The sequence below is a fragment of the Schistocerca serialis genome, chromosome 4 (genome assembly GCF_023864345.2).
Source record: "Schistocerca serialis cubense isolate TAMUIC-IGC-003099 chromosome 4, iqSchSeri2.2, whole genome shotgun sequence".
Classification (NCBI taxonomy): domain Eukaryota; kingdom Metazoa; phylum Arthropoda; class Insecta; order Orthoptera; family Acrididae; genus Schistocerca; species Schistocerca serialis.
This window is the reverse complement of record NC_064641.1, coordinates 412,609,178-412,636,292: the sequence shown is the minus strand read 5'-3', so window position 1 is coordinate 412,636,292 and position 27,115 is coordinate 412,609,178. Positions and strand designations below refer to the sequence as shown.

The window sequence follows — 27,115 nt, the reverse complement described above, 5'->3', positions numbered from 1 at the left end:
CTGGTGTATTTTGTGATCTGTCAAAGGCATTTGACTGTGTAATACACAATATCCTTTTAAGTTAATTAGAATATTATGGTGTAACAGGAAATGCTGCAGAATGGTTCAAATGTTATACCTCTGGCAGGAAACAAAGGATGTTATTAGGAAAGAGAAATGTATTAAGCTATCAGGCATCATCCAACTCGGAACTAATTACATGTGGGGTCCCACAAAGTTCCATCTTAGGACCCTTCCTTTTTCTTGTGTATATCAATGGCCTTTCATCAGTAACATTACCAGAAGACAAGTTTGTTTTGTTTGCCGATGATACAAACATTGCAATAAATACCAAGTCAAGTGTAGTCATAAAAAGATCAGCTAGTAAAATATTAATCACTGGTTCCTAGCCGATTCTTTGGCACTGTTTGAAAAAACGTACTACATGCCGTCCAGAACTTGTAAGGGGTGTCCCATGAGTATATGCCTAACAGATAGAAGAAATGGACAGTGTAAAATTCTTGGAATTACAGCTTGATAATAAATTCGACTGGGAGGAGCACACCACAGTACTGCTGAAGCATCTAAACAAATCTCTATTTGCATTGCAAATTCTAACAGACATAGGGGACGTAAAAATGAAAAAGCTGGCATACTATGCTTACTTTAACTCCATAATGTCATATGGGATTATTTTTTGCGGTAATTCATCAAGCCAAGCTAAAGTTTTCTGGGCACAAAAACGTGCAATAAGAGTTATATGTGGTGTGAACTCAAGAACATCCTGCAGAGGCCTGTTTAGGGAACTAGGGATACTAACTACTGCTTCTCAATATATTTATTCCTTAATGAAATTTGTCATTAAAAATATGTCACTTTTTCATACCAACAGCTGAGTTCATGGAATCTATATTAGAAACAAGAATAATCTTCACAAGGATTTAAAGTCTCTTACTCTTGTACAAGAAGGTGTGCATTATTCAGGAACACACATTTTCAATAACTTGCCAGCTTAACAACCAATGAAATTCAGTTTAAGAGAAGCCTAAAGGATTTATTGGTAGCCAACTCTTTCTACTCCATTGATGAGTTTCTCAGTAGAAACAACTGATTTTTGTGTGTATATGTGTGTGTGTGTGGGGGGGGGGGGGGGGGGGCTGTGCATGTTTGTGTGTAAAGTTCAATCTAATTTCTGCACCATTTCAGTGCAGTAATGTGTTCATTGTAAATAAGTATTGTAGTAGTTCTATTATACGAGGGTTGGAACTTAAATATTGGCAACTATGTATTCACAACTGATACAAAAGAGTTACATGTTTTGCAAAGCTGGTAGTTTTTGGAGCATCACCTTCGACGAGCTTTGCTAAAGAAGCGGTGACACCTTCTGTGCAACCCACCCAACATTTTGCATGACAATGTGCGGGCGCATACAGTGCAAGCTGTGGCTGTTCTGTTTGGTCAATGGGACTGGGAAGTATGGTACCATCCACCATACTCCCCGGACTTAAGCTCTTGTGACTTTGATTTAATTCCAAAGATGAAGGAACCACTTCGTGGCATTCGCTTCCGAACTGTTCCAGTGATTCAACAGGCAGTAGACTGCTCCACTCACACCATCAACAGAACAGGATCTGCTAACAGTGTACTACACCTTCCACATCACTGGCAACAGGTTCTGCACAATGCTGGTGACTTCTTTGAAGGACAGTAACAGGTGCAAACATGTAACTCTATTGTATCGGTTGTGAATAAATAATTGCCATTATTTAAGTTCCAATGTACGTATGTTTATTACTTTATGAATATAATAGAGGGAAACATTCAACGTGGGAAATGTCTGCTTGTGTCTATATATGTGTGGATGGATATGTGTGTGTGTGTGTGTGTGTGTGTGTGTGTGTGTGCGTGCGCGAGTGTATACCCGTCCTTTTTTCCCCCTAAGGTAAGTCTTTATGCTCCCGGGATTGGAATGACTCCTTACCCTCTCCCTTAAAACCCACATCCTTTCATCTTTCCCTCTCCTTCCCTCTTTCCTGATGAAGCAACCGTTGGTTGCGAAAGCTAGAATTTTGTGTGTATGTTTGTGTTTGTTTGTGTGTCTGTCGACGTGCCAGCGCTTTCGTTTGGTAAGTCACATCATCTTTATTCTTAGATATGTTTATTACTTTACAAATAAAAAAATTTCTTTTTTAAATTTTAAATACAGGTAAGTAGTGTGAGCTTAGTAAATGAGTGTTGTAAAATGATCTTTCACATAGTTTCATTAAAAAAATTATTTGTTTAATTGTAAATATTTGTCATGTATTATTGTTTTTCTGACATGTTCTACATCCTGGAGGACCTCCTCACTACGGATCAATTGGAATGAAAGCAAATCTAATCTAATCTGGAAGTCAATGAAACTGGTACCATATTATTTTCCTCTTGATTTCTGATAGGCCGTGAGGTTTTTGAGGTTTAGAATTTGTTCCGGGCAGGTCTAATTTGTGTTAAGCCCTGTTTAGTAGGACATTACAGAATACCGATATTTTGTATGTTATGTCTAGCACTGAGATCCCTCTGTTGGTGTGTTTTGGACCCTTTCGTATGGAGAGGGTGGATGAGAGCCATCTTCCATTCATCTGGGATTCTTTCATTTATCCACATTTCTTCAGAGATGTTTTGGAGAGAATCTGTGGCATTTTTGTTGACTTTTTCCAAAGTTCAGCTGTTGTTTGATTTTCTCCCAAGGCTTTATAATTGTTGAGATTTAAAATGCCTGTCTGCAGTTCCTTATTGGGGGGTGGTTCAGAGTTAGGGTTGGTTAATGTGAAGGCCTTAAAGTCCATTGTTTTTCATTATTTCTTCACAGTTGAGAAGGTTTCTGAAACATTCTGCCTGTATTTTGCAGTTAACTCCTCGGAGTTTACTATCTTTTCTGGATTATATTTCTTCTTTTGGGGTTGTTGTTTCCGTTTTTCCTTTTGGGAATGATTTTGAGTTTTATTTTAGAAAAGTAGTGATCAGAATCAAAGTTTTCTCCTCTGAGGACTTTGTTATATTATATATCTTTTTGGAACCTCAGTTTGATTGCCACATGATCGAACTGGAATTTACCTAGGTGTGGCTTTGCTGAGGTTCACATTTTCTGTTCTTGAGGCAGCTTTTTGAAGGCTGTGGATTTCAGCATCATATTGTGTGCTTGGCATTATTCTATCAGTCTGATGTCATTTTGGTTAGTTCTGTTATGTGCTGGGTAGTTTCTAACAATTTGTTTGTATTTCTACTTCTTTCATATCAGAGCATTGGAATCCCCCAAAAGCAGGATGTTGTGTTTTTCTGGAATTTTTTGCATAACACCGCTGAGTTGGTCCCAAAAAACATTCCACCTCTTCTTTGTCCTTTCTATAGTCTTCATTTAAGGGGCCATGTGCATTCATGATGGTGTATATTTTGTTAGCAGATTTGAAGGTTAGTGAGGAAAGTCTTTCAGATTGTGATGTGAAGTTTATAATGGAGCCCAAAATATGTTTTTTGTATGTCCATCCTTTTGGCAGGAGGTCTTTGGGACAACAGCCATTTAAATTTTAGCAAAATAAAACACCTACAGCCATTTTATGATTTTTATTTTATTTTGTTGCAACTTGTTTTAACACTTCAATGCGCGATCTTCAGGCTGTTGTTGATGCAGTACAGGTAGATATGATCCCTATTTGCCAGCATAACTGGATACGCAGATAATGTGTCAGCACTCCAATCAGTTGATGGGTGCTGACACATTATCTGCATACCCAGTTATGCTGGCTACTGATGTGATGTGTATAGGATCATATCTACACATTCTGCATCAACAACAACCTGAAGATGGTGCATTGAAGTGCTGAAACTGCTTGCAACAAAATAAAATAAAGTAATAAGATGGCTATAGGTGTTTTATTTTGCCGCAAAATATTTTTGTCTTTAATGAAACCAGTTCTAGGGTTGATGTGTGTTTCACAATTTTTTATCTACCTTTCCTTTGTATTTTCAGAAGCCTCCAGAATCAAAATTTTTTCATCCATGAATTTGGTTTCTTGTAGGAGTGTTATGAGAATTTTGTGGTTTGTGATGATGTCTATAAGATTTTTTAATTTTCCAGTTTTTAGAAGAGAATTTATGTTGATAGTAGATGCTTAACTTGGTTTCCTGTATTTTATCTTGCTTCAGATTCCAAGACTCTGAGTCATCTCTGTGTAATGCTACAGTCATTCCAGAATCCAGTGGCTGTTTGCGGACTTTGGTGCAGTTGATTGTTCTCTGGGCTAATTTGTTTTATATCACACTCTTCCATGATTGATAATATTATGTATGGGGTGTCTCTTATTGTTAGAGCCACTGGTTTAAAACCATGGTTGTTAGCCCTGGAGATTTTTTATCTGTCCCCCCTAACTCGGAGGACAGACATTGACCAAAGATTGCCCAATCTGGGGACAGCCATCTTTGGATTTTGATTTTTGTGTTTATCCTCAGATGTTAATTTTATTTCCCCCCTACCTATCTGCAGAGCCTTCTTTTATTCACCACCTGGTGATGTACCCAGTAGGGGAAAAGAACCCCCTCCCTCCCTAGGTTTACCTGTCTTATTATTATTATTATTGTTATTATTATTATTATTATTTTCGATTATTCCCATTTAAGAGAGCGTTTGAACTTGAATTCCTTTATGAAGATTGTTTATGTTTTTTCTGAGCCCAAATTTTCTTCATGTGTTCACTGTGTTGTTTCTTTCGCTCCGCTGTCCATTTGCATATTGGTCTCTTCTGTGTTGTGGTGTCAAATTTATGTTTTTTGATGATGTTCCTGAATTCAGTTCTATTTTCTGCATCGTTTACTGTTATGTGTGCTTGTCTGAGGTCCTGTTCAACTTCTTTTATCCATTTTGTTTTTCCCCTGCCTGAGTTGATGACTTTAAGAATTCGCTTTGAAATTCTGTTTTCATTCATCCTGTGGATATGTCCGTAGAACTGCATTCTTCTTTTCCTTATTGTATCCGTAATCTTGTCTGTGTATTTATATAATTCTGATGTTGGTCTCTTCTTCCAGATTCCTTGCTCTTGTATCGGGCCAAAAATTTTCCTGAGAATTTTCCTTTCTTGTTTCTCTATTTCTTTGATTTTAGTTTGCCCACCTATTTGTGTTGTTTCAGATGCATACAGTGCCTCTGGAAGTACGACAGTGTTGTAGTGCCTCAATTTTGCGTTAATGGATATGGACTTTTTGCTATAATAGTTCCACGTGAGTTTATATGCTTTCTGTAGTTTTCTTATTCTTTCCTAATTGGCCTTTAGGTTGATCCCTGATGACTGGACGATTTCTCCCAGGTACTTAAAATGTGGTACTTGTACGATTTTCCCATGGGTTGTCACAATTGGCAATTTGTCTTGTGGCACTCTTTCTATGTACTGGGTTTTTTCTCATATGAGATTTGCAGGCCAGTTCTTTGTGCAATTTCTTGTAACTTCTCTATGGCGTTAGTGGCTTCTTTTCTATTATTTGTGAGGATTGCAAGGTCATCCGCAAAAGCTAAACACTTCACATTGAATCTATTATCTTTTCTAATGCCAATTTGGATTCCTTTGACTTCTTTTTCCCATGTCCTGATAATTTTTTCAAGAATGATATTAAAGAGTAATGGTGAAAGTCCGTCACCCTGTCGCACTCCAGTTTGGATTTCAAATGGTTCCGAGATATCCCCCATAAATTTAACCTTAGAGACTGTGTCAGTTAATGTTTCCCGAATGATTCCTCTTGTCTTTCTGTCAATGCTGAATTCCTCCAGCGTCTTGCAGAGCGCTACTCTGTCTATTGAGTCGTAGGCCTTTTTAAAATCTACAAAAGTAACCACTGTGTTTCGGGTGTTTCTCATCTGGAGAATCATTTTCAGATTCCAGATCTGCTCTATGCATGATCGTCCCTTGTGAAAACCAGCCTGGTATTCTCCTATTTGTGGGTCAGCTTGTTCTTCTAATCTATTCATGAGAACTTTTGGTAGGATTTTATATGTGACCGGTATGAGTGAGATACCCCTGTAATTATTTGGTTCAGTTTTGTCCCCTTTTTTGTGGAGTGGATGGATGAGTGCATATTTCCATTCAGAAGGGATCTGTTCTGTTTCCCAAATGTTTAATATGATTTTGTGAATTTTTCCTGTTAATCTTTCATCATTTAGTTTCCATAGTTCTGCAATAATTCCATCTTCTCCTGGGGCTCTATTGTTTTTCAGTGTCTTGATAATTTCTACTATTTCGTTGATGGTTGGCGGTTTAGCGTCAGGATTTGGTGTAGACGTCTCATAGTGAATATCCTCTGTAGGTCTTGCGCAGTTGAGAAGTTTGTTGAAATAGTCTGCGAGGATTTGGCAGTTATTCTTCGTGTTAGTTTCTAGTGAACCATCCGGTTTCTTGAAACAAAGATTGGGTGGCTGGTATCCTGCAATATGTTCTTTAAACGTCTTATAAATATTCCTGGTGTTGTTCGTCTTAAAATCTTGTTCTATCTCATCTAGTCGCTGTTTGTCATAATTTCTTTTTTCCCTCCGAATAGTTTTCGATGTTTGTTTTCAGATTACTAGAAATTGTTGCCATTTTTCTGATGTTTTGTGACTATTGAAGTTTTTCCAGGCATTGTTCCTTTCTTCTATTGCTTGGTCACATATTATATTCCACCACCTGTGTTTTCTCCTTCTCGGGGGTTGACCCAATTTCATCGTGGACTTGAGGACGTCCACAACTTCTGTCCAGTTTGTGGTGTTTGTCTGACTAATTTCCTGTAAGATGTTTTCCTTATTGAGATTTATGTATTCGGGGTCTGGTCTCAGCACTTCGTTTAGTTTTGGCTTTTTTCTATTGGGTTGTAATCTGGTCTTTATCTGTAGGAGATGGTGGTCTGAGTCAAAAAATCCTCTTCTCGTTTTCACATTCAGAATTTCTGCTGTGTTACTCTTGGAGATAGCCACATGGTCTATCTGGAATTCACCCAACATTGTGTTGGGCGACTTCCAAGTATACAGTTTCTTGTTGGTTTTTTTGAATTGTGTTGACATAATTACGAGGCCGAAATTTTCGCAAAGGCTTATCAATTTTTCCCCATTCTTGTTAGTTCTCTTGTGAGCTGTATGGATTCCGGTGATTTTCCTGTATTTTTTCTATTTGCCTAATTGTGCGTTAAAGTCGCCTAACAAGATTATTACATGGTGTTTGGCAATTTTTTTGTCGTCTCTTCAAGGTCATTCCAGAAGTCATCCACTTTCTGCCGGTTCTTCTTGTTATAGGTATTTGTGGGTGCGTGTGCGTTGATCAAGGTCTATGCTTTGTTGGCCGATTTGACGGAGAGCGTTGATATACGTTCTGAGGCAGACTGGAAGTCAATGACAGAGTCGCTGATAGATTTTTGGACTGCAAATGCTGTGCCAAACTGTTTGAGTCCTTTCTCATTAGTTTTAACTGCTGGTTTTCCTTTGTAGATCCTGTAGTTGTCTGTATCAAAATGGTTTTCGTCCATAAATCGTGTTTCCTGGATTGCAAGGATTTTGATCTGGAATTTTTGCAGCGCGTCTGTAAGTTGTTTGATCTTGCCCAGTTTGAAAAGAGTATTAGTATTAAGTGTACCGATGAAGTGTCTTTGTTTTGTGTGTAATAATTTGGACGTCGTCTGGTTCTCAACCTTAGGCGTAACATGATGCTCCTGGTCCCCTGGAATCCGATGACCAGGTAAAGCCAGCATTGCGACTGGTGCCCTGGGTAGTGGATTCATTCCTTGTGTTATCATCATGTTTGGTTTTCAAGTTGCAAACTAACTTGGTGGTGGTCCTTCCGAGGAAAGATCACGAGGAATACGACTTGATTGTTGAGATCAAGAAGGTTGCTGCAGCCGCACCATCTAGGCGAACAGACGCTGACTCTTAACCGCTGGATACCAGGCAGACGTTAGTGGATTTCGGTTGATAGTTTTGGTCCACCCCGGGTATTTTATTTCCCCGGTACCCTCCATATCTGGAGAGCATTCCCCTATCCGCCACCTGGGGAGGTGCCCGATGGGAGACTATCAACTCCACACAGGATTATTATTATTATTATTATTATTGTTAAGTTTATACATTTTTGTGAGTGTAATTATGTTTTACTTTTCTCATAATTTTTCTTCTTGTGGGCTCATCTTTGTCCTTCAACATCATTATTTGGGAAGATTTCTGTTATGTCTTTTGTTGATAGTCAGACAATAGCATATCTATTACAATATCACACCTACATCTACATGATTATTCTGCAATTCACAGTTAAGTGCCTGGCCAAGGGTTCATCAGACCACCTTCAAGCTATTTCTCTACTGAACCACTTTTGAATAGTGCACGAGAAAAACAAACACTTAAATCTTCAGTGTGAGCTCTGATTTCTGATATGATTAGTTCTCCTGTTTAGGTGGTGCCATCAAAATGTTTTTGCACTTGATGGAGGAAGTTGCTGATTGAAATTTCATGAGAAGATCCTGCTGCAACGAAAAGTGCCATTATTGTAATGATTGTCACCCCAATCCACGTATCATATCACTGGTACTCTCTCCCCTATTTCATGCTAATACAAAACAAGCTCCCCTTCTTTGAATGTTTTTAATGTCCTCTGTCAATCCTATATTATGTGGATCCCATGTCGTGCAACAATCGTCCAGAAGAAGACAGACAAGCACAGTGTAGGCAGTCTCTTTAGTAGACATATTGCATTTTTTTCAGATGAATTTACAGCCTTTAGATTTGAATGATGTATTGTGTAACCAAAATTTAGTGAATTATTTTTGGCACTGTGTGGATGGCTTCACACTTTTCATTATTTAGAGTCAATTGCCACTTTTTGCGCCATACAGATGTCTTGTCTAAACCATTTTGCAGTTGGTTTGCATCATCTGATGACTTTACAAGATGATAAATGATAGTATCATTTGCAAACAGTCTAAAAAGGCTTCTCAGATTGTCTCCTAAATCAATCACTTTCTGTCAGTTACTATAATCTGTGACCTTTCTGGCAGGAAATCACAAATCCAGTTGCACAACTGAGATGATATTCCATAGACATGCAGTTTGATTAGAAGTCTCTTGTATTAAATGGTATCAAAGATGTTCTGGAAATCTAAAAATATGGAATCAGTTTGTCATCCCCCGTTGATAGGATTCATTACTTTGTGAGAATAAGTAGTTAATTGTGTTTTACAAGAATGATATTTCCTGAATCCTTGTAGGCTATTGTCAGTGAATTGCTTTCTTCGAGGTCATTCATAATGTTCAAGCGCAGTATATGTTCCAAAATCCTACTGCAAATCAATGTTAGTGTTATGGGTCTGTAGTTCAGTGGATTATTCCTATTTTCTTTCTGGAGTATTGGTGTGACCTTCGCAACTTTCTAGTTTTTAGGTATGGATATATCAATGATTGAGCAATTGTGTCAGCATATAGTCAAAGGAACCTAACTGGAATACAATCTGGAACAGATGCCTTGCCTTTATTGAGAGATTTAAGTTGCTTTGCTACACCGAGGAAATCTACTTCTAAGTCATTCACATTGGATGTTGTTCTTGTTTCGAATTGTCTAATATTTACTGTGTCTTGTTTTGTGAAGGAATTTAAGAGCCCCATGTCCTAGCAAATGTGCATTAGTGGCACTGTCATCAGTAACATCACTAGTGTTATCACGCATTGAAGGTTCTGATTGCATCTTGCTGCTGGTGTTCTTTACATATGACTGAGTCTCTTTGGACTTACTGCCAGATTTTGAGACACAGTTTTATTGTGGAAACTATTAAAAGCATCTCTCATTGAAGATCACACTAAATTTTGAGCTTCTGTAAAACTTTGCTGATCTTGGGGATTTTGCATTCTTTTAAATTTGGCATGCTTCTTTCATTGCATCTGCAACAGTGTTCTGATCTGTTTTGCATACCATGGAGGATCAGTACTGTCTCTTATTAATGTATTTGGTGTATATATCTCTCGGCTCCCATCGAAACTGTTTCTTTGAATTAAAACCACATGTGATCTACGCTTACATAATCAGATAAGCAAATTTTTATTTTAAAAAATAGATATATTTTGTGTTTATTTTTGCTGGGTTTGGATTTTACAGTGGTATTCAGTCTTGCTACAATGTCCTTGTGGTCACTAATCCATATATAGTATAACATAGTATAGTGTAGTTCATTGTCCCATTCACATTAATATTTCTTTTATAAGCAACAATATTATCTTTTCTTTTTCTATGTGGTAGCACGTGTAACGTGTCTACTATGCAAAGAGGTTGCTTGGAACTGCTATGGCTAGTTGATAGCTTAACAATTATGTAGAGAACTAGCTAAGTTAAAGCAGTTGGGGTGGTATAGTGCATACTGTATTTTGATAGTGATGCAAAGGATAATCTGCTGTGCAACTGTGTATAGGTAGCACCATGAATGTGTGTGTTGATGACTTGCATCCAGCATGGTTGCTGATCATAAATCTGTACTTAAACATATAAACTTCTTCCAATCTTGGTGTTGCACTGCTGCTAGTTGAAACTTCCACAGTACATGCAGAGAATGTTTGCAACTGATGGCTGGAGCAGACTGGTGCCATATAACAATGCTCTGGGGGTGATGCCATGTAAAAATACTATGGAATCAGTGGCTGTATATCTTTGCAGCAGGGTCAGGTGAAGGGATGCTGAGTGGAAAATTGCTGAGCTGAATTCAATGAATTTTTGAATTCTGCTGTACATCTTATGTTCTGGATTCACTGATGCTTCATAAGCCAGAGCTTTAGCTAATACTTCCTCCAATTAGGATGCTGCTGACAAAACTTCATTGTCAGGGATAAACTGGTTAATTGTAGATTAAGGAATTCGTAAACAATTGTTGGCACTTGCGATTCTATCTGGGGTGTAATGAAAGCAGCAGTCATGGAATTTTATAAGCATTATGTGCCTCCTCGTGTTGCAAAATGGCAAACACATTACATATCTCAGTCTTGGTTAGATGAGTTTGGATTTGGTAAATCCAGAATCAGGCTGAGGTCTGGTGAGTACTGCCAGGAATCTGTGATCATAGGATCTGTGCCTGCTAAGGTGACCACTGCGTGCCAAGGCAGTGGAACATTGTGTGTCACAAGGAGCAGGGATCATGCCTTAATTACCTTGATCATGAATACAACAGATATTTCTTACAAATCCTCAATTTCAAGTTGTGCTATATGCCAATGTAGTGAATGGCTGTTGATGTACAATAGTAGGCTTACCAGGGGAAGCACCTCTCCTTAGGTGCACAGCTTCATATCCCTAACTGCTCGTGGGAACACAATGACATCCATTTTAACACATGGTGTACCAGTTGGAGGCAGTAGTATCCCCTCAACAGCAGGGCTTCAGCTGAGAAAAAAAAGTTATTTTGATTATTCATAGATGGAAGACTTTTATACACATAAAGGGTTGCAATGTGTAGTAGGTACACTGAAATGTGCCAAATATATGGAATGGAAAACAGTTGGCCATAACAGTGTCTCATCAAGCTGAAAAGATTCAGAAAACAAAATGTGCTGGTGCCAGTTTTGATTGAATTTCAAGACTCCCTAAATTCTAGCTAGGGAGTCATATCATGCTGAATTCTAACGCAAATGGAGGAAACCTGAATAAAGAGAGGGAAGACATTTATGTGACATAAATAAACAAACTCCTGAAGTGAAGTGATTGAATGGGAAAGTAGACAAGACACCTGCAGTTTCTCCAACAATGCCTGTGCACATTGTAGCAACATTCATATTCCGTAAAGTTGAACCATATCTAATGCTGTAACATTGCTTATCAATGTTAGTGATGGGAGTTAAATCTTATAATGCAACTACTAAGTGGGACTAGATGTCCCTGACCCACTGTTCTGTTTTAAGTCTCAGCACAGTGGACACACCAACACAATGTGAAATGGACAAGAAATATGTGGAAAATGTGGCAAGTTGCACATGAAGATGAGAACCCTTGTTCAACTCCTCTATTCTATGTGAACTGCAAAGGCAACAAAGAGGTTTAGATTTGTGGCTGTCATTTGTTTTTGGATGATAATCACAATAAGAACAGTCAGTTTGGAAGCTGAGAAAACATATATGGCTCAGAAACGACCAACCTTTGTAACATCATTTGCTTAAATGGCCAAAATAGCGGATCACAAAAGAGATTCCTCAGCACAGACTTTGCCATCTGAAGCTGCCTATTGCTAGTACACTTGCAATGGAGTTGTCCTAGAGGCAGTTTATCCCTTTAGAACCAGCAATGTTCACAGGCTAATGTATTCCTTAAGCTTTGACCTGCAAGGTCAAGTTAAAATGGTCACTACCGTACTCCTATATCATTAATAAACACCCTGTTGCATTCTAAGTTCTTTCAGAAAGATTCCAAGATCTGACTACTGGATATGCATTTGGAATTCTTGCAGGCTTTTCATATTTGAAAAATAACTTAGATGATGTTTAAGGATCTGGACTACTGACTTCAGAACTACACTTTGAAACACCAGCACAGAGGATACAAGATTTACCTCGTACACCTCGCAAGGGCTGTTAGCCAACTGTCTTCAGTTTAGCCCAAACATGGAGGTAGCACAGTGATTAGCACACTGGACTTGCATCCAGGAGGATGGGATGGTTCAAATTCCCACCTGACCATCCCGATGTAGATTTTCCATGATTTTCCTAAATTGCTTATGGCAAATGCTGTGATAGTTCCTTTGAAAGGTCACGGCCAATTTCCTTCCCCATTTTTCCGTAATCTGAACTTGTGCACTGTCTCTAATGATCTCATTGGCAATGGGTCATTAAACACTAATTTTGGTGCTTCTTCAGTTTTGCTAACCACAAGCAGCCCTTTTCAGCCTTAGGAACAGAATTCGGGATATTTCCATTGGCCATTTCCTGCTCTTGCTAACTGCATTCTTCAGTAAAGAGCTGCACCGTGTGAGGGCTTTTCAAAGTTGATTTCTACTGCGTGCTTGAAAACACAGGCCTTCCTGGGTAAATCTCATGCACTTCAAATCAACTGACAGGTTTACCCATTTAGAAAGAATGTGGGAATACCAGCACATCATCTCTAGGCTGGACAAAGCCCCCTTCCCTGAATATCAGAAACTGGCTCTGGCTAGCTAGAGGACAAGCTGAGGCCGTGTCCAGGTGAGGTATGTTATTAAAGGTATGATGGAGAGGTCGAGAACAAAATGAAGTGTACATTAGAGTCTGTCTTAGAGCTTGAACAAGACCCTCCAACAGACAAGTTTCCCTCATAACTTCGTACCTTGATGGAAATATGGCACCAGAGGAAATACAAAACATCACTGTTGTTATGGATCCCATTTTACTGTGGAATATAAATGTGTTTGTGATAAATGTGGGTGAAGTCAGACTTCTAGCACAGGGAAGTTCTTTGTACTTGTATTTGAAAGAAACAAATTTTAAATTATTTAATGCTCCAGCACTTAGAGGTTACTGATTCCACAGAAAGGGTGACAAGACATATGTGAGGGAGAGCTGAAGCCACCTTTGTAGATTATGCGTACTATTTATCACCTCTCGGTATCAGTTCCAGCCTACAAGCAGTTGTTACTGCAGTTTATATGCTGCATAGATTTACAGTATGTTCCCTCAGCCTGCTCATCCCCCTTTCTCACTTTCCCTTCCCTCTCCCCACTGAAACAATTAGCCACGAGACTTTCACTATCTATCACACAACTCCCTTGGTCTTTTATTTATTGTGAGCATTTAAATGCACACCAAGTAATTTAATAGTTCTTCTGCCTGCTGCCCCTGGGACTGAATTGTAGAGTGTCTCTTCTTACAGAATACTTGTGTCTTTTGAATTTAGGATGAAGAATTCATTTTAACACAGTGAATAGTGCCCTCTTCCCACCTATTATTGACTGTGAACGGGCATAATTCTGTGTTCTGATTAAGTGATGCAGCAGAATACAGAAATGTCATAGAAATACAGAAATGTTATGGAAATATGATAATTGCACAGTTTAAAGGGGAATGTAAGCATGTTACTAGAATGTGAGTTTACCTTAATTAATTAAAAAATTAACACGAAACTACAGTGATCAAAATATTTTTATTCTTGGTTTTCAAAAACATCATGTTGAACAATGCATGTGGAAGTAAAATAAAAAAGAACCTAACAGCACTGCATTTTTGAGCTCATCAAATTTAATTGCAATACAGTAATTAAATTTCGTGCTAAACATTTCCCTTGCAGATATGTGTACATTGAGAGGTTATATACAGTGTGTTATCATTTTTGGCGTAAAAATATGCTAAAAGAAACAATCATGAAGTTTAAATTATCTCCTTGAAAAAATAAACTTACATAATTAACTTCTCGTTTGTTTGAAGGCATATCTGCAGTCCTGGCACACATTGAGATTCAGACATGTCCGAATGAATGGACACCATGCATTCATATAACTGATTTGCCTCAATGGGCAGTGGGCAGCAAATCCACCAGCTTCAGTAGGGATGCACAAGTATGTTCAACCTCATGCAGGAACGTCAAAGTAGTGACATGAGGTCCATGGATGGATATTGTGAATAGGTGGTGTTAGGTGGGAATGTAGCTAAGATGAGAGGAGTGCAAAGATAGTCCGTGCAGGTGCGATAAGTGCTGTGTCTGGGTGGTGCAGCGGTTAACATAACTGCCAAATAAGCAGGAGATCCCATGTTCAAATCCTAGTCCAGCACACATTTTCACTCATTGCCACTGATTCAGCATAAAGTTCCTATGCAGCTGACATCAGTAGTTTCTTCCCTTCCCTTTCCTCCCCTTCCCCTTCCCCTCCCCCTTCAATTTGCATAATTTTAAAGAAATGAGTGAAATAATCGAGCTCCTCACTAATGTTGATGGAACATGAAGCTGTACCCACTTCCTCTGGAAACATTTGCAGTCTAGCTTCAATCAGTCTTGCTCATTTTACTTTTCATAACACTAACAATCTGAGGTCTGTCCAATTATGTGAGTAGAAAATACTGGCATTAGTAATGACAAGATAAATGGGGACAAAATCGTGACTGCTGCTTGCAATACAAAATGCGAGATTAAACTATTTGCTTTACGGACAACTGAAATACACACCTATATGAATCATCATTATGCTTTTGTTTGAAAAGTACATCTTTTTATGTTTCTCATTATGAATTTCTGTACAATGCAATTGATCCCTGTACTTTAATACGTGCTGGTCTTTTTCACTCACATAATTCTATGTATTGTACATATTTTTATGAGTTTTTCCCATGTATTTTTACTCTCTTTTTTTCTTTGAAATCCTCTACTGCAGATGCTGCTCCTTCCATCTGCACCATTACAGACACCAATCCTCCAAAATCCTGTGTTGTTGTCTAGGCAGTGAAACCCACGCCTCCAAATGGCCTGACTATCACATCACTCACCTCTGGCTGTAACCCCACCTTCCACAATGACCTGTTAGAATTCTGTCAGTCCTTAGCCGTCAACAACCTGGTCCTGCAAAGTCATGTAAATCAGGGCATCCATAAAGTTCTCCTGCTCTGTAATTCCAAACTGCCATCCAGGGCCTAGAGCAGCATGCACAATGCCACCACCAAAAAAATTATCCATTTCCATGTGAACAAGAAATTCCAGAGGAGAAGTTTGTCTTGCTGGTGAGTCAGCAGGAAGCAGCTCCCGAGTATGAGTGGTTTTATATGGATAGCAATGGAAGATGTATTGTAGGATTTTGTGCACTGTGCTTACAGGCATGTCCAATGTTCGGGCAATTCCCCATGCACTGCATGTTCTGAAATATTGACAGATGTCAGATCAACTGCTTTCCTCCCTCTACCACACTGCACTTCAAAAGAACCAATCTTTTCGAATTTTGTGATCATTTTCTCCAGACCTTTAGCAGACATGAGACCAATGCCTTCTTTCATACCCTTGAGTATCCAGAACTTCTGCAGAGCTACTGGCGCACCGTTGCCATTCTTGTGAAAAAGCTGTACAAGCAGTGGTGTGGTCCTTCATGAAGACAGTCATGTTCGGCATTTTGGACTCAAACTGGGGAACAGTTGTGTACCATGCATTTGTATTTGTGCATATTCTGGCACTTACAGCACCATATGTTGGTATTTTTTCCCCATGACATTCCGCTCTGTGTCTATATAAGCTGTCCAAATTTGACATCATTCTGGCCAAGGGTTCTCTTCCTACAGTCTTTTGAAATTGGAACTTCAATTATGAACACCCTTCCTATTTCAGAATAAAATTCAGTCAACAACTGCACAGATATTTGTATTCACCAAGGTGTGGCATATTTTATCTAATCTTAGTTACATAATGTTTCAGTCTTCATGCTGAATATAACCATTGGTACAAATCCCAACATACTGTGCAAATGTGCACATTGTCTTGTTTAGACTCCTAGTTTTGTAATTCACTGAGCTCATCTTAAACCACATTTTTGTGTAGAACTATTCCTAGTTGTAATCAGGCTATCAACTGAGTCACCTTGTTAGTTTTATATAGCAATCAGCAAACTCTTTTCTGATTTTATTTTATCTGATTTAAAGGTGATACTACTTTAAGGCTTTTCTCTTCCACTTTCTCTACTCAGTCCTGGGGCTACATGTATATGTCACTCTATTTTTGCATAATACGTCTAAATTACAAAGGTTGTACTCGCCTCTTACTTGCTTTCCCCAGCAGGAAGAGAGGTAAGTAGGGAGTGGTTATACTAGCTTTCAGCAACATGGGTTAAACATGACAGCACATTCTACCTAGCCAATCTGGGTCCTTTACTTTATTGCTATGAACTTGAGAAGTTAATTGTCAGTTACAACCAGCAACCTTTCTTTGCTTGTTGCACTATTATCATCAATAACGACCAATAATATTTCACAAAGTTCAGAGTATTTGTTGTTCATTTAGTACACACATACAATAGAACCACAGTACTCAGATGTATCCATTTACCTGGCAATTTTGTAGTAGGTATCATCAAACTATAATGGTATCCTAATTCTGATAAGTACCGTCCAGTACACCACTTTCCATCAAACTTTTTACAGTGATAGTGCCCTAGTATGTACTTCACTCCATCCCCTCTTCAATGAGGGTTTTCGTCACCTTAATAATCAATCAATCAATCTCTCTCTCTCTCTCTCTCTCTCTCTCTCTCTCTCTCTCACACCCAGAGAGAGAGAGAGAGAGAGAGACTGATCAGCCAGAACATTTGACCACAATCTACTCTCGATGTAAACCATCCAGGCGATAGCAGAGCCACATGTCAATGAATGACTGCTAGTCAGACACACACACGGTGTATGTAATATCAGTGAGCATGCTCTCTGTGTGTTGAATGGGGAAGGCACGACATATCTGTGGTTGACGGAGGGCACACTGAGATGGCCAGAGGCTTGGCATGAGCATTTCGGAAACTGCATGTCTTGTTGGGTATTCAGGAGTGCTGTGGTGACTGTCTTCAACATATGGCAAAAACAAGTTGAAACCATGTCCCAACATCATGGGATTGGAGAGACACCCTTGTTACAGATGCCGGACATTGTAACTTGGCCAGACTGATAAAACAGGACAGGCAGCAAACTGTGGCTGAACTAACATCAGATTTTAATGCTTTGCAAAGCACAAATGTGACTGAACACACAGTACACCGAACACTCCTAATGATGGGCCTCTGGAGCTGACACCCCATGCACGTGTCATGTTAACACCATGACATTGACAACTACAACTGAAAAGATCACATGACCATCGGCACTGGACATTGCCGCAGTGGCGGAGCTTTGCATGGTCTGATGAATCCCGATACATTCTTCATCATGTCCATTGGAGGGCAAGAGTCCATCCTCTTCAAGGGGAACAGCTCCTTGACACCTGTACTCTGGGATGGATGGAGGCAGGCTGGCGGGGACTTCATTGTGCTCTGGGGAACAATTCACATGGGCACCCATGGGTCCAGTAGAGCTCGTGCAAGGCACCAAGACAGCCAGTGAGTATCATTCATGGTTGCAGGCCACGTACACCCCTTCATGACAATCATGTTTCCAGATGACAGTGGCATTTTTCAGTAAGATAATGCATCATGTCAGAAGTCCAGGAGTGTGATAGAGTGGTTCGAGGAACACAGTGGTGATTTCCAACTGATGTGCTGGCCTCCCAACCTGCCAGATCTGAACCCGATCAAACACATCTGGGAAGTGATTGAAAGTAGCATCAGATTTCATCGCCCCGCCTCCCCAGAATTTACGGGTATTAGGTGACTTATGTGTGCAGATGTGGTGCCAGCTTCTTCCAGCAACCTACTAACACTTCATTGCTTCCATGCCACAATGCGTCACTGCTGTTATCCATGCCAAAGGTGGATAGAATGACTATTATTATGTGGTCATAATGTTCTGACTAATTAGTGCATATCCCGGGTACAGTATCCTGCACTGTGTCATGCCTACACTTCTTCTTTCCAGCTGACCCATTCCCAGTAAATCTGGAATTCACCTGAGTCCTGAGCTAAATTTTTTCTCCTTCCTTTTCATAAAACAAAGACTCCTCTGTGTTAGCTCTCCTGCAGTTAATACTCTTGTTTATTTCCTTAATGCCATTCATGATTATTTCATACCAGTGCTCTGGCTATTATGGCTCCAGTACTTTCATGCCTACAGGGTAACTCCTTTTCCTCCTCTCTGTCAAACCTGGCTTTGCTAATAGGGAACATGACCTTGCATCATAAATAATACACTTTTTATTCTTATTGCTATTTACTGGTGTTGTTTTAGCTAGACTTTGGAACTGATTGTTATCCTGTAATTGTGGTACCCATGTCTGATCATACACTTTGGTAGTATCTGCAAATGTTATGCTGGAGCTATGCTTAGGATTGTCTCTGTAGTTAGGTACTACATTTTTGCAACCTGGCTACAAGACAGAGACCCTTGGCTCCTACCGCTAATATTTTAATCATTGTTGTCACACACTTGCCTCTCTTCTGTGGTATTTTGGCTGTCTGTGATACTTAATCTGGTCATAGTATACCTCACTTTCACTACTTGCTAACATAAAACTTATCGATTTGTATTTCATAGTACGTCCTCTAGTGTGTAATGTAACTTCTCACTTATTATCTAGCAACCACTTATGATAATTTCTAAACATATTCGTCTTTCTTTCTGTCTTTTGTTCTTTCTGTATAAAAGTCTTTTTCTAGTTCTGTCACTGTTCTTCATGAGAAACACTGCATTCACCATGATTCTAAGTGCCCCCAGCAGGAAACAATTTATCCATCACCCAGGTTTGAGTCATAGATGCACCTTAAGAAATATGTGGAATGGATATCCTCTTCAGGTTTATATTTTGCAGAATGTTAAATACATTAATACTATTTCCTATATTTGTTCTTCAATAAGTTCCACTGACTTTCACAAAATTTCCTCTTCTAGTTCATCCTTTGTTTTTGCTAGTTCATCCCCTAGTTTATGGAACTCTTGTTTGGTTCTTTATAAATCCTCTGTATACTGAAATGTACAGGCAGATAAATCGAGAAACGTATGAACTTTCTTTTCTATTAACTCACTAACTCATTCAACCAAAGTTTGCAAATTCATATCTGTAAAAAGAATTCCCTCTGTTTCTTTGACATTCTCTGAAATATTTATTCTTGATTGTGTATCTGAAATTTGTTCAAATACCTCATTTACTTCTGTTCAGCAAAATCTTGAATTTGTTTTACATCATCATTTCTTTCTTTGAAATCTTTCCTAACTTTGTTCCAAATCAAATCATGCTGTTATATTACATCTGTTTTTAAGTCCTTAGTTATAGAGGATATCGTGTTTTGAAGCACCAAAATTTCATTCTTTATTACATAGCTTTCAAGCTACAAGTTAGTTCTGTTCTTGATTTAGAAGTTAGTTCCATTCTTAGGCCAGAAATTACTTCTGTTTTTAGACTAACTGTTAGTTATATTCTTAGACTAGTATAGCAGCTGTCTATCTTAGTGCTCAGTTCCATTTTTAATGCATCAATAGTCTTCAACATTTCCTCCAACTTGTGCATCACTATTGGAATGCAGTGTTAACAAGACTCAGTTGGGCCGCCATGTAACTTAAAAGGTGTTATAAAATTAACAAAAGAAACTTTGATCAAGCGCATTACATTTGATACCTAAGCAACACATAACATTACCACCTCCATAAATAAAACAATGTGTTTTTAATACAGCTCACCGAAGCTTAAGGGCAGCTCTCATCATGTTGAGTTGTCAATAAGAAGCTGGTTTGATGGTCGAGGCTAACTGTAATGCTGTAGACAGATGGTCTGTTTTCTGAGGGCCAACACTGGAAGTAGTTGCGCAGCTGTAGTTGACATCTGGTGCATTGACATGTTGCAGATGAGATAACAGCAGCTTGCTGATGCTGTGTCTGTTGATCTTCTGACTCTTGGATATATCACTTGCTTATTCAGTATAAATGCCGTCAAGAAACTTGATACTCCTTTTTTTTTCTTTATGAATACATTCTTCGTTCTTCATGTTTTGAGGAGGGATGGGAGAGGAGGCATGTGTTTAGGTGTTTAGTTTATGTGGTCATCTCAATATAAGTTATTGATCCCTTTGTCAAGAACAATTCGTTTATTCTCAGTTATCTGGATGAAAATAATTTCTTGCTCGTTATCATATAATTTTGTCTTCTGTAAATGTTGTTTAGTCTTACTGTTTTATGCACTTAACTGCCACTGTGATTGCAACTTTGTAGCTCACAATCACTTTTCAGTCTATTCGTAATGTAACACAATTACGATTTTGTGCGCCCTTATTTTCTTTCTTCTTCTTCTTCTTCTTCTTCTTCTTCTTCTTCTGTGCCACTTTTCTCCTAGCCTACAGATTTCACGTTCTTCCGCGTGGTCACCTCAAATGAAATGTCACCTATGTTCTACCACTGCTAATTTGTAGTTATATTAGGAGCATGATGTGGAAGGGTACAGGATCCATAATACAATCACCTGAGGTCCCTTTTGTTTTGCTGTCCTTATGTACCATGCTTATTCTTGTCATTGACTGCATCTTCATAGACTGAAATCTTGAGGCTGCAAATCTAAGTCCAACCTATCTTCAAATCCACAAAATAAGAGATATACATTCATCATTTAATATACCTCTGCTGATAAATGTAAACATTAACATTTATTTGCATTAATCTTTCCACTTCATGGGATAGTGACAGAACGAATCATATGCTGTCCTTTTGACATCATTATTTTATTGTCATGAGCATCAGCATCCTCTGGAGCACTGTGTGTTTCTGAGAACGAGCACACCTCCATGGAGCAACCACCAACCTAGTAAGTAATGTATGCCAGTTACTAGCTTTCAGAGCCACCTGCCTTGTAGGAACATGACATTCAGCCTCATGATTTCATGCGTGTACAAATGGATTCTTGCACAGTATGCCTATTTGCATTTATTAACTACATAATGAAATTTCTGTGCGCAGGTGATTACCATCATTCGTCGGTAACAGATATAGGACAGATAGTAACTTATTGCACTTATGAAATGCTTCCGTGTGTGTGTGTGTGTGTGTGTGTGCGCGTGCGCGCGTGCTTGCTCCCCCCCCATCCCTACCCCCCCCTTTCACACACACCCCCACAGACACACACACGCACACACACTGTTGTGACTTGGCAAGACAGCCAAGCCACTAGGAGGTGAAGCCAAAAGGCACGCGTTTAAGCTCACGCAGGCTGGCGTGAGGTCTGGAACAGTTAAAGGATTTGAGTCTAGCAAATAAAGTACGTAGCTGTTGGAATACTTAACTTTAATCCATAATTGATGAACATTGGCCTGAAGGTACATGCATCACAAGATAAATAGCAAATGATAATGGCGCCTTGCTAGGTCGTAGCAAATGACGTAGTTGAAGGCTAGGCTAACTATCGTCTCGGCAAATGAGAGCGCAATTTGTCAGTGAACCATCGCTAGCAAAGTCGGCTGTACAACTGGGGCGAGTGCTAGGACATCTCTCTAGACCTGCCATATGGCGGCACTCGGTCTGCAATCCCTGATAGTGGCGAGACGCGGGTCCGACGTATACTACCGGACTGCGGCCGATTTAAAGGCTACCACCTAGCAAGTGTGGTGTCTGGCGGTGACACCACACACACATTTCCCGAAGCTTCTTACATGAAATAAGCACACAAAAATGTGTTTGTGTGTGTGTGTGTGTGTGTGTGTGTGTGTGTGTGTGTGTGTGTGTGTGTGTGTGCGCACCCCCCCCCCCCCCTACCCACACACACACACACACACACATATTTTTGTGTGCTTATTTCATGTAAGAAACTTAGGGAAATATTTGATTTATTTTCTGACACTTTTAGTAATTTTAAGCACACTCATGAGCATTAAAGAATTCATAGTCATGTGCCCTACAGTTATATCATCAACATAATTGAGATTTTGGCATGTTGATTGACAGTGGCAGCTCAATTTTTTTTTTTAAATCTGCAATCAGTGCTGTACACAATTGCAACTACAGCATATGATACTGTAAAAATTCTAACTTGTACTTAACTTTACAAATAAACCAGTATGTACCACTTAATGATAAGACACGTGATGGGAAGGGATGTAGCTTATGCTCAGGCAAGCAAGAAAAGCAGGATTGAGGCTGCTGAATTTTGAGTAAGCATTTATATTGTGTATGCAGTATCTGCAATTTGGTGTTGGTGCTCTGCTCCTGAACTTAGAAGAGTTGTTGTTGCTGAGCCAGCTACTGTTGTTGTGCTTGCAATTGCCGCTGAAGAAATTATAGTAGTTAGGCATCTGCAAGCACTGCATTTTTCTGTTAAGTCCTTGGTATTGCTATTGTACATGTCAACGTACACTTTATTGGCATTGTACAAGCCACTCTCACACATAAATTAAAAGAACAACTGTTGTAGCACAACACAGCATTGTTGATTGTCCAGTTCAATGTCGAAAGTGGGGTTGTCATTAGCAAATGGAAAAATGGGAAATCCAGTCCATATGGAAAGTTCAAAAGTTAGAAAGATACCAATAGATGCAATGCATATGGGGAAGCATAGAAATTGTGAAAACAAAATGGTCTGTTGATGGCTGGAAGAAAGTGGGAACTGCTGCATCAAAACAAAATCAAATTTTTAAGTTTATCATTATGACTGCAAAGTTCTGAAATATAATGTCAAAAAAATATAGCCATGTTAACACTGATAAAAGATTATCAGTCACTTGTAATAACCATGTATAAATTGAAAAAAGAAATACATTTTAAAATTACTCAACAAAATATTACAGTATGGTTCTTAGTAAACCATTGACTTTCATAAAGCAGACTGTGCCCCTTATTGGTTTCACGTTAATATATAAAACAAAAATTTTCCTTCTCTGTCCATGAATTATTTGTTTGTGATTAAGGCTGTATGTTGGTGACGATCTTCGACTCTTCAGCTGGGACAGATGGGTGTGTTGGTTTGAGAGACGCAAGCAACTACTGGTGAGACACCATATTCCCACTCGAGACTTAATAGATCCAAGAGAAGAAGGTAATACTCAGCAACTAATTGAACACTGGAAAAGGGCTGTCAAGGATGAAAGGCTATGTGAAAAGGTGAAGACTATGGACCATTTATTCAAGGGTAAGATATTATCAAATAATATTTTTTGGACTTTCATTGGAGCAAGGATTTACTTTCATCCTATGTTTACGTTATTACTATGTTGTTCTTCAATATTCCTTAGGAAAGACACGTCAGTGAGGGGACAATGCATGGAGTGGTTAATAAAACTGTTACTAACTTTAATGAAATGTCATGACAGAATCAGAATGTAGAAGCCACAAATACAGTGAGTGTATTAATATAACATACAGCAGTTGGTGAAACGTCAGTAGTTGTTCAACAACAAAAACAATAATGAAATTTGGGAACGCACTCTGTAAAGTCTTCAACATTCAGATATCTTGTGACTTCATAACAGCTACTGTGTTAGTGACCAACTGGTAAGGGGGCATGAAAGGCAGCATTAGTTTGTGACATCTTGTTGTTTTCACGTAAGAAAACTTCTGCTAAAGATAAAATATCACATAATTCAGTGTTGATCAGTGCCATAGAGGTGGAAAAGAGCCAGCATATTAATACCAGACACAAGGTATGTCTACAGGAAGATCAGAGAGATAATAAGGCAGCAGTTGAGGGAAATCAGCAATGCAAAAGGTGTGCAGAAAAAGCTTACAGTAGATGCAAAGGTGCAAGAAGAGAAAATAATTTTGGCTCTGACCATCAGTGAGGTTCTAAGAAGATATTAAATTACTTAACTACCTATAAATATGTGGGCTTAATGATTGCTAAGTGCTGAGGTTCAAATGTAAGGATATCAAATGCTGTAACTGGAAAGAGGTGGAACTAACAGTGTTGGATATTATCTTGGCTGACATCAAAGAATTTTATTTGTTTAGGAAGCAGAATGTAATAAAGTGTGTTGAATATGAAGATTGGAACGACACAGACAAGAATATTACAACCAAAATATCCTGATTTATCAAACAAAAATCACCAAACAGCTGCAAGTTTTGAGAAGTTATTTTATTTACACTTCCAGTTTCGGCATTTCATTAATGCCATCTTCAGACCCCTGTGCACTCCATGTATTCAGTCAGATATGCCGATACTTGTATATCTGGAGCCATCAGTATCTGGATTCTGTGAATTCATTTTTGAAGTGTTTGCTTCGAAGACGCTTTGGTAAATATTTGACTAGCTGCTATCCTGTATCCATGATGGATCAGCAGAGATTAAAATATCCTGAGGTGTTTGGTACTGAACTGAGTATAAGGAAGAAACTGCTGAAATTGTTTTTTTGATGGTTAGGTTTCTGTGGAAGTTAACAGTGATAATAATAAAGTCAGACTAGAGAAAATAGTCTAAATATTATAACAGATCAGATTGTAAAAAAAGGCGACACAGAAAATCAGGAACAAAAGCTACAAATAAAACAGGTTAGGTATGATGTTAAAAATGCCTGATTGCAGACAGAGGCAGAATTAGAAAGCACAACAGCTATAAACTTTGCACCAGGTCTGAAACCTGTTATTCTATGTTACCCATGCTATGCTGCCATACAGAGATGACATTTTAAAAAGGTGCATTGCTATTGAGATGTATGACATAAATGAAAGATACTTAACTTTCGAACAGCAAAAACGTTATAGAATCTACAGCCTACCACTAGTTACCTAAAATATATCTTAATTATCAGTCAATCATCCAGACTGTTGCCCTTGCAACTACTGAAAAGGCTGCTGCCCCTCTTCAGGAACCACACGTTTGTGGCAACAGTCTGGATGATTGACTGATCTGGCCTTGTAACAATAACCAAAACGGCCTTGCTGTGCTGGTACTGCGAACGGCTGAAAGCAAGGGGAAACTACAGCCGTAATTTTTCCCGAGGGCATGCAGCTTTACTGTATGATTAAATGATGATGGCGTCCTCTTGGGTAAAATATTCCGGAGGTAAAATAGTCCCCCATTCGGATCTCCGGGCGGGGACTACTCAAGAGGATGTCGTTATCAGGAGAAAGAAAACTGGCGTTCTACGGATCGGAGCGTGGAATGTCAGATCCCTTAATCGGGCAGGTAGGTTAGAAAATTTAAAAAGGGAAATGGATAGGTTGAAGTTAGATATAGTGGGAATTAGTGAAGTTCGGTGGCAGGAGGAACAAGACTTCTGGTCAGGTGACTACAGGGTTATAAACACAAAATCAAATAGGGGTAATGCAGGAGTAGGTTTAATAATGAATAGGAAAATAGGAATGCGGGTAAGCTACTACAAACAGCATAGTGAACGCATTATTGTGGCCAAGATAGATACGAAGCCCACACCTACTACAGTAGTACAAGTTTATATGCCAACTAGCTCTGCAGATGACGAAGAAATTGAAGAAATGTATGATGAAATAAAAGAAATTATTCAGATTGTGAAGGGAGACGAAAATTTAATAGTCATGGGTGACTGGAATTCGAGTGTAGGAAAAGGGAGAGAAGGAAACATAGTAGGTGAATATGGATTGGGGGACAGAAATGAAAGAGGAAGCCGCCTGGTAGAATTTTGCACAGAGCACAACATAATCATAACTAACACTTGGTTTAAGAATCATGAAAGAAGGTTGTATACATGGAAGAACCCTGGAGATACTAAAAGGTATCAGATAGATTATATAATGGTAAGACAGAGATTTAGGAACCAGGTTTTAAATTGTAAGACATTTCCAGGGGCAGATGTGGACTCTGACCACAATCTATTGGTTATGACATGTAGATTAAAACTGAAGAAACTGCAAAAAGGTGGGAATTTAAGGAGATGGGACCTGGATAAACTAAAAGAACCAGAGGTTGTACAGAGATTCAGGGAGAGCATAAGGGAGCAATTGACAGGAATGGGGGAAATAAATACAGTAGAAGAAGAATGGGTAGCTTTGAGGGATGAAGTAGTGAAGGCAGCAGAGGATCAAGTAGGTAAAAAGACGAGGGCTAGTAGAAATCCTTGGGTAACAGAAGAAATATTGAATTTAATTGATGAAAGGAGAAAATATAAAAATGCAGTAAGTGAAACAGGCAAAAAGGAATACAAACGTCTCAAAAATGAGATCGACAGGAAGTGCAAAATGGCTAAGCAGGGATGGCTAGAGGACAAATGTAAGGATGTAGAGGCCTATCTCACTAGAGGTAAGATAGATACCGCCTACAGGAAAATTAAAGAGACCTTTGGAGATAAGAGAACGACTTGTATGAATATCAAGAGCTCAGATGGAAACCCAGTTCTAAGCAAAGAAGGGAAAGTAGAAAGGTGGAAGGAGTATATAGAGGGTCTATACAAGGGCGATGTACTTGAGGACAATATTATGGAAATGGAAGAGGATGTAGATGAAGATGAAATGGGAGATATGATACTGCGTGAAGAGTTTGACAGAGCACTGAAAGACCTGAGTCGAAACAAGGCCCCCGGAGTAGACAATATTCCATTGGAACTACTGACGGCCGTGGGAGAGCCAGTCCTGACAAAACTCTACCATCTGGTGAGCAAGATGTAT

The 27,115-nt window shown here is 39.0% G+C and overlaps 1 protein-coding gene across 2 annotated transcripts in view; it reads left to right on the top strand.

Annotated features, from left to right (window-relative positions):
• Window positions 1–27,115, top strand: part of LOC126474963 (TATA box-binding protein-associated factor RNA polymerase I subunit B) — a 337,291-nt gene that overhangs the window by 269,475 nt on the left and 40,701 nt on the right. The window contains exon 9 of one of the 2 annotated variants that reach the window (XM_050102488.1): window positions 23,479–23,666. In XM_050102488.1, the coding sequence (XP_049958445.1) occupies window positions 23,479–23,666 (188 nt within the window). Of the gene's footprint in view, window positions 1–23,445; window positions 23,667–27,115 lie in introns of both variants that reach the window. The other variant, XM_050102487.1, reaches the window with a different exon arrangement.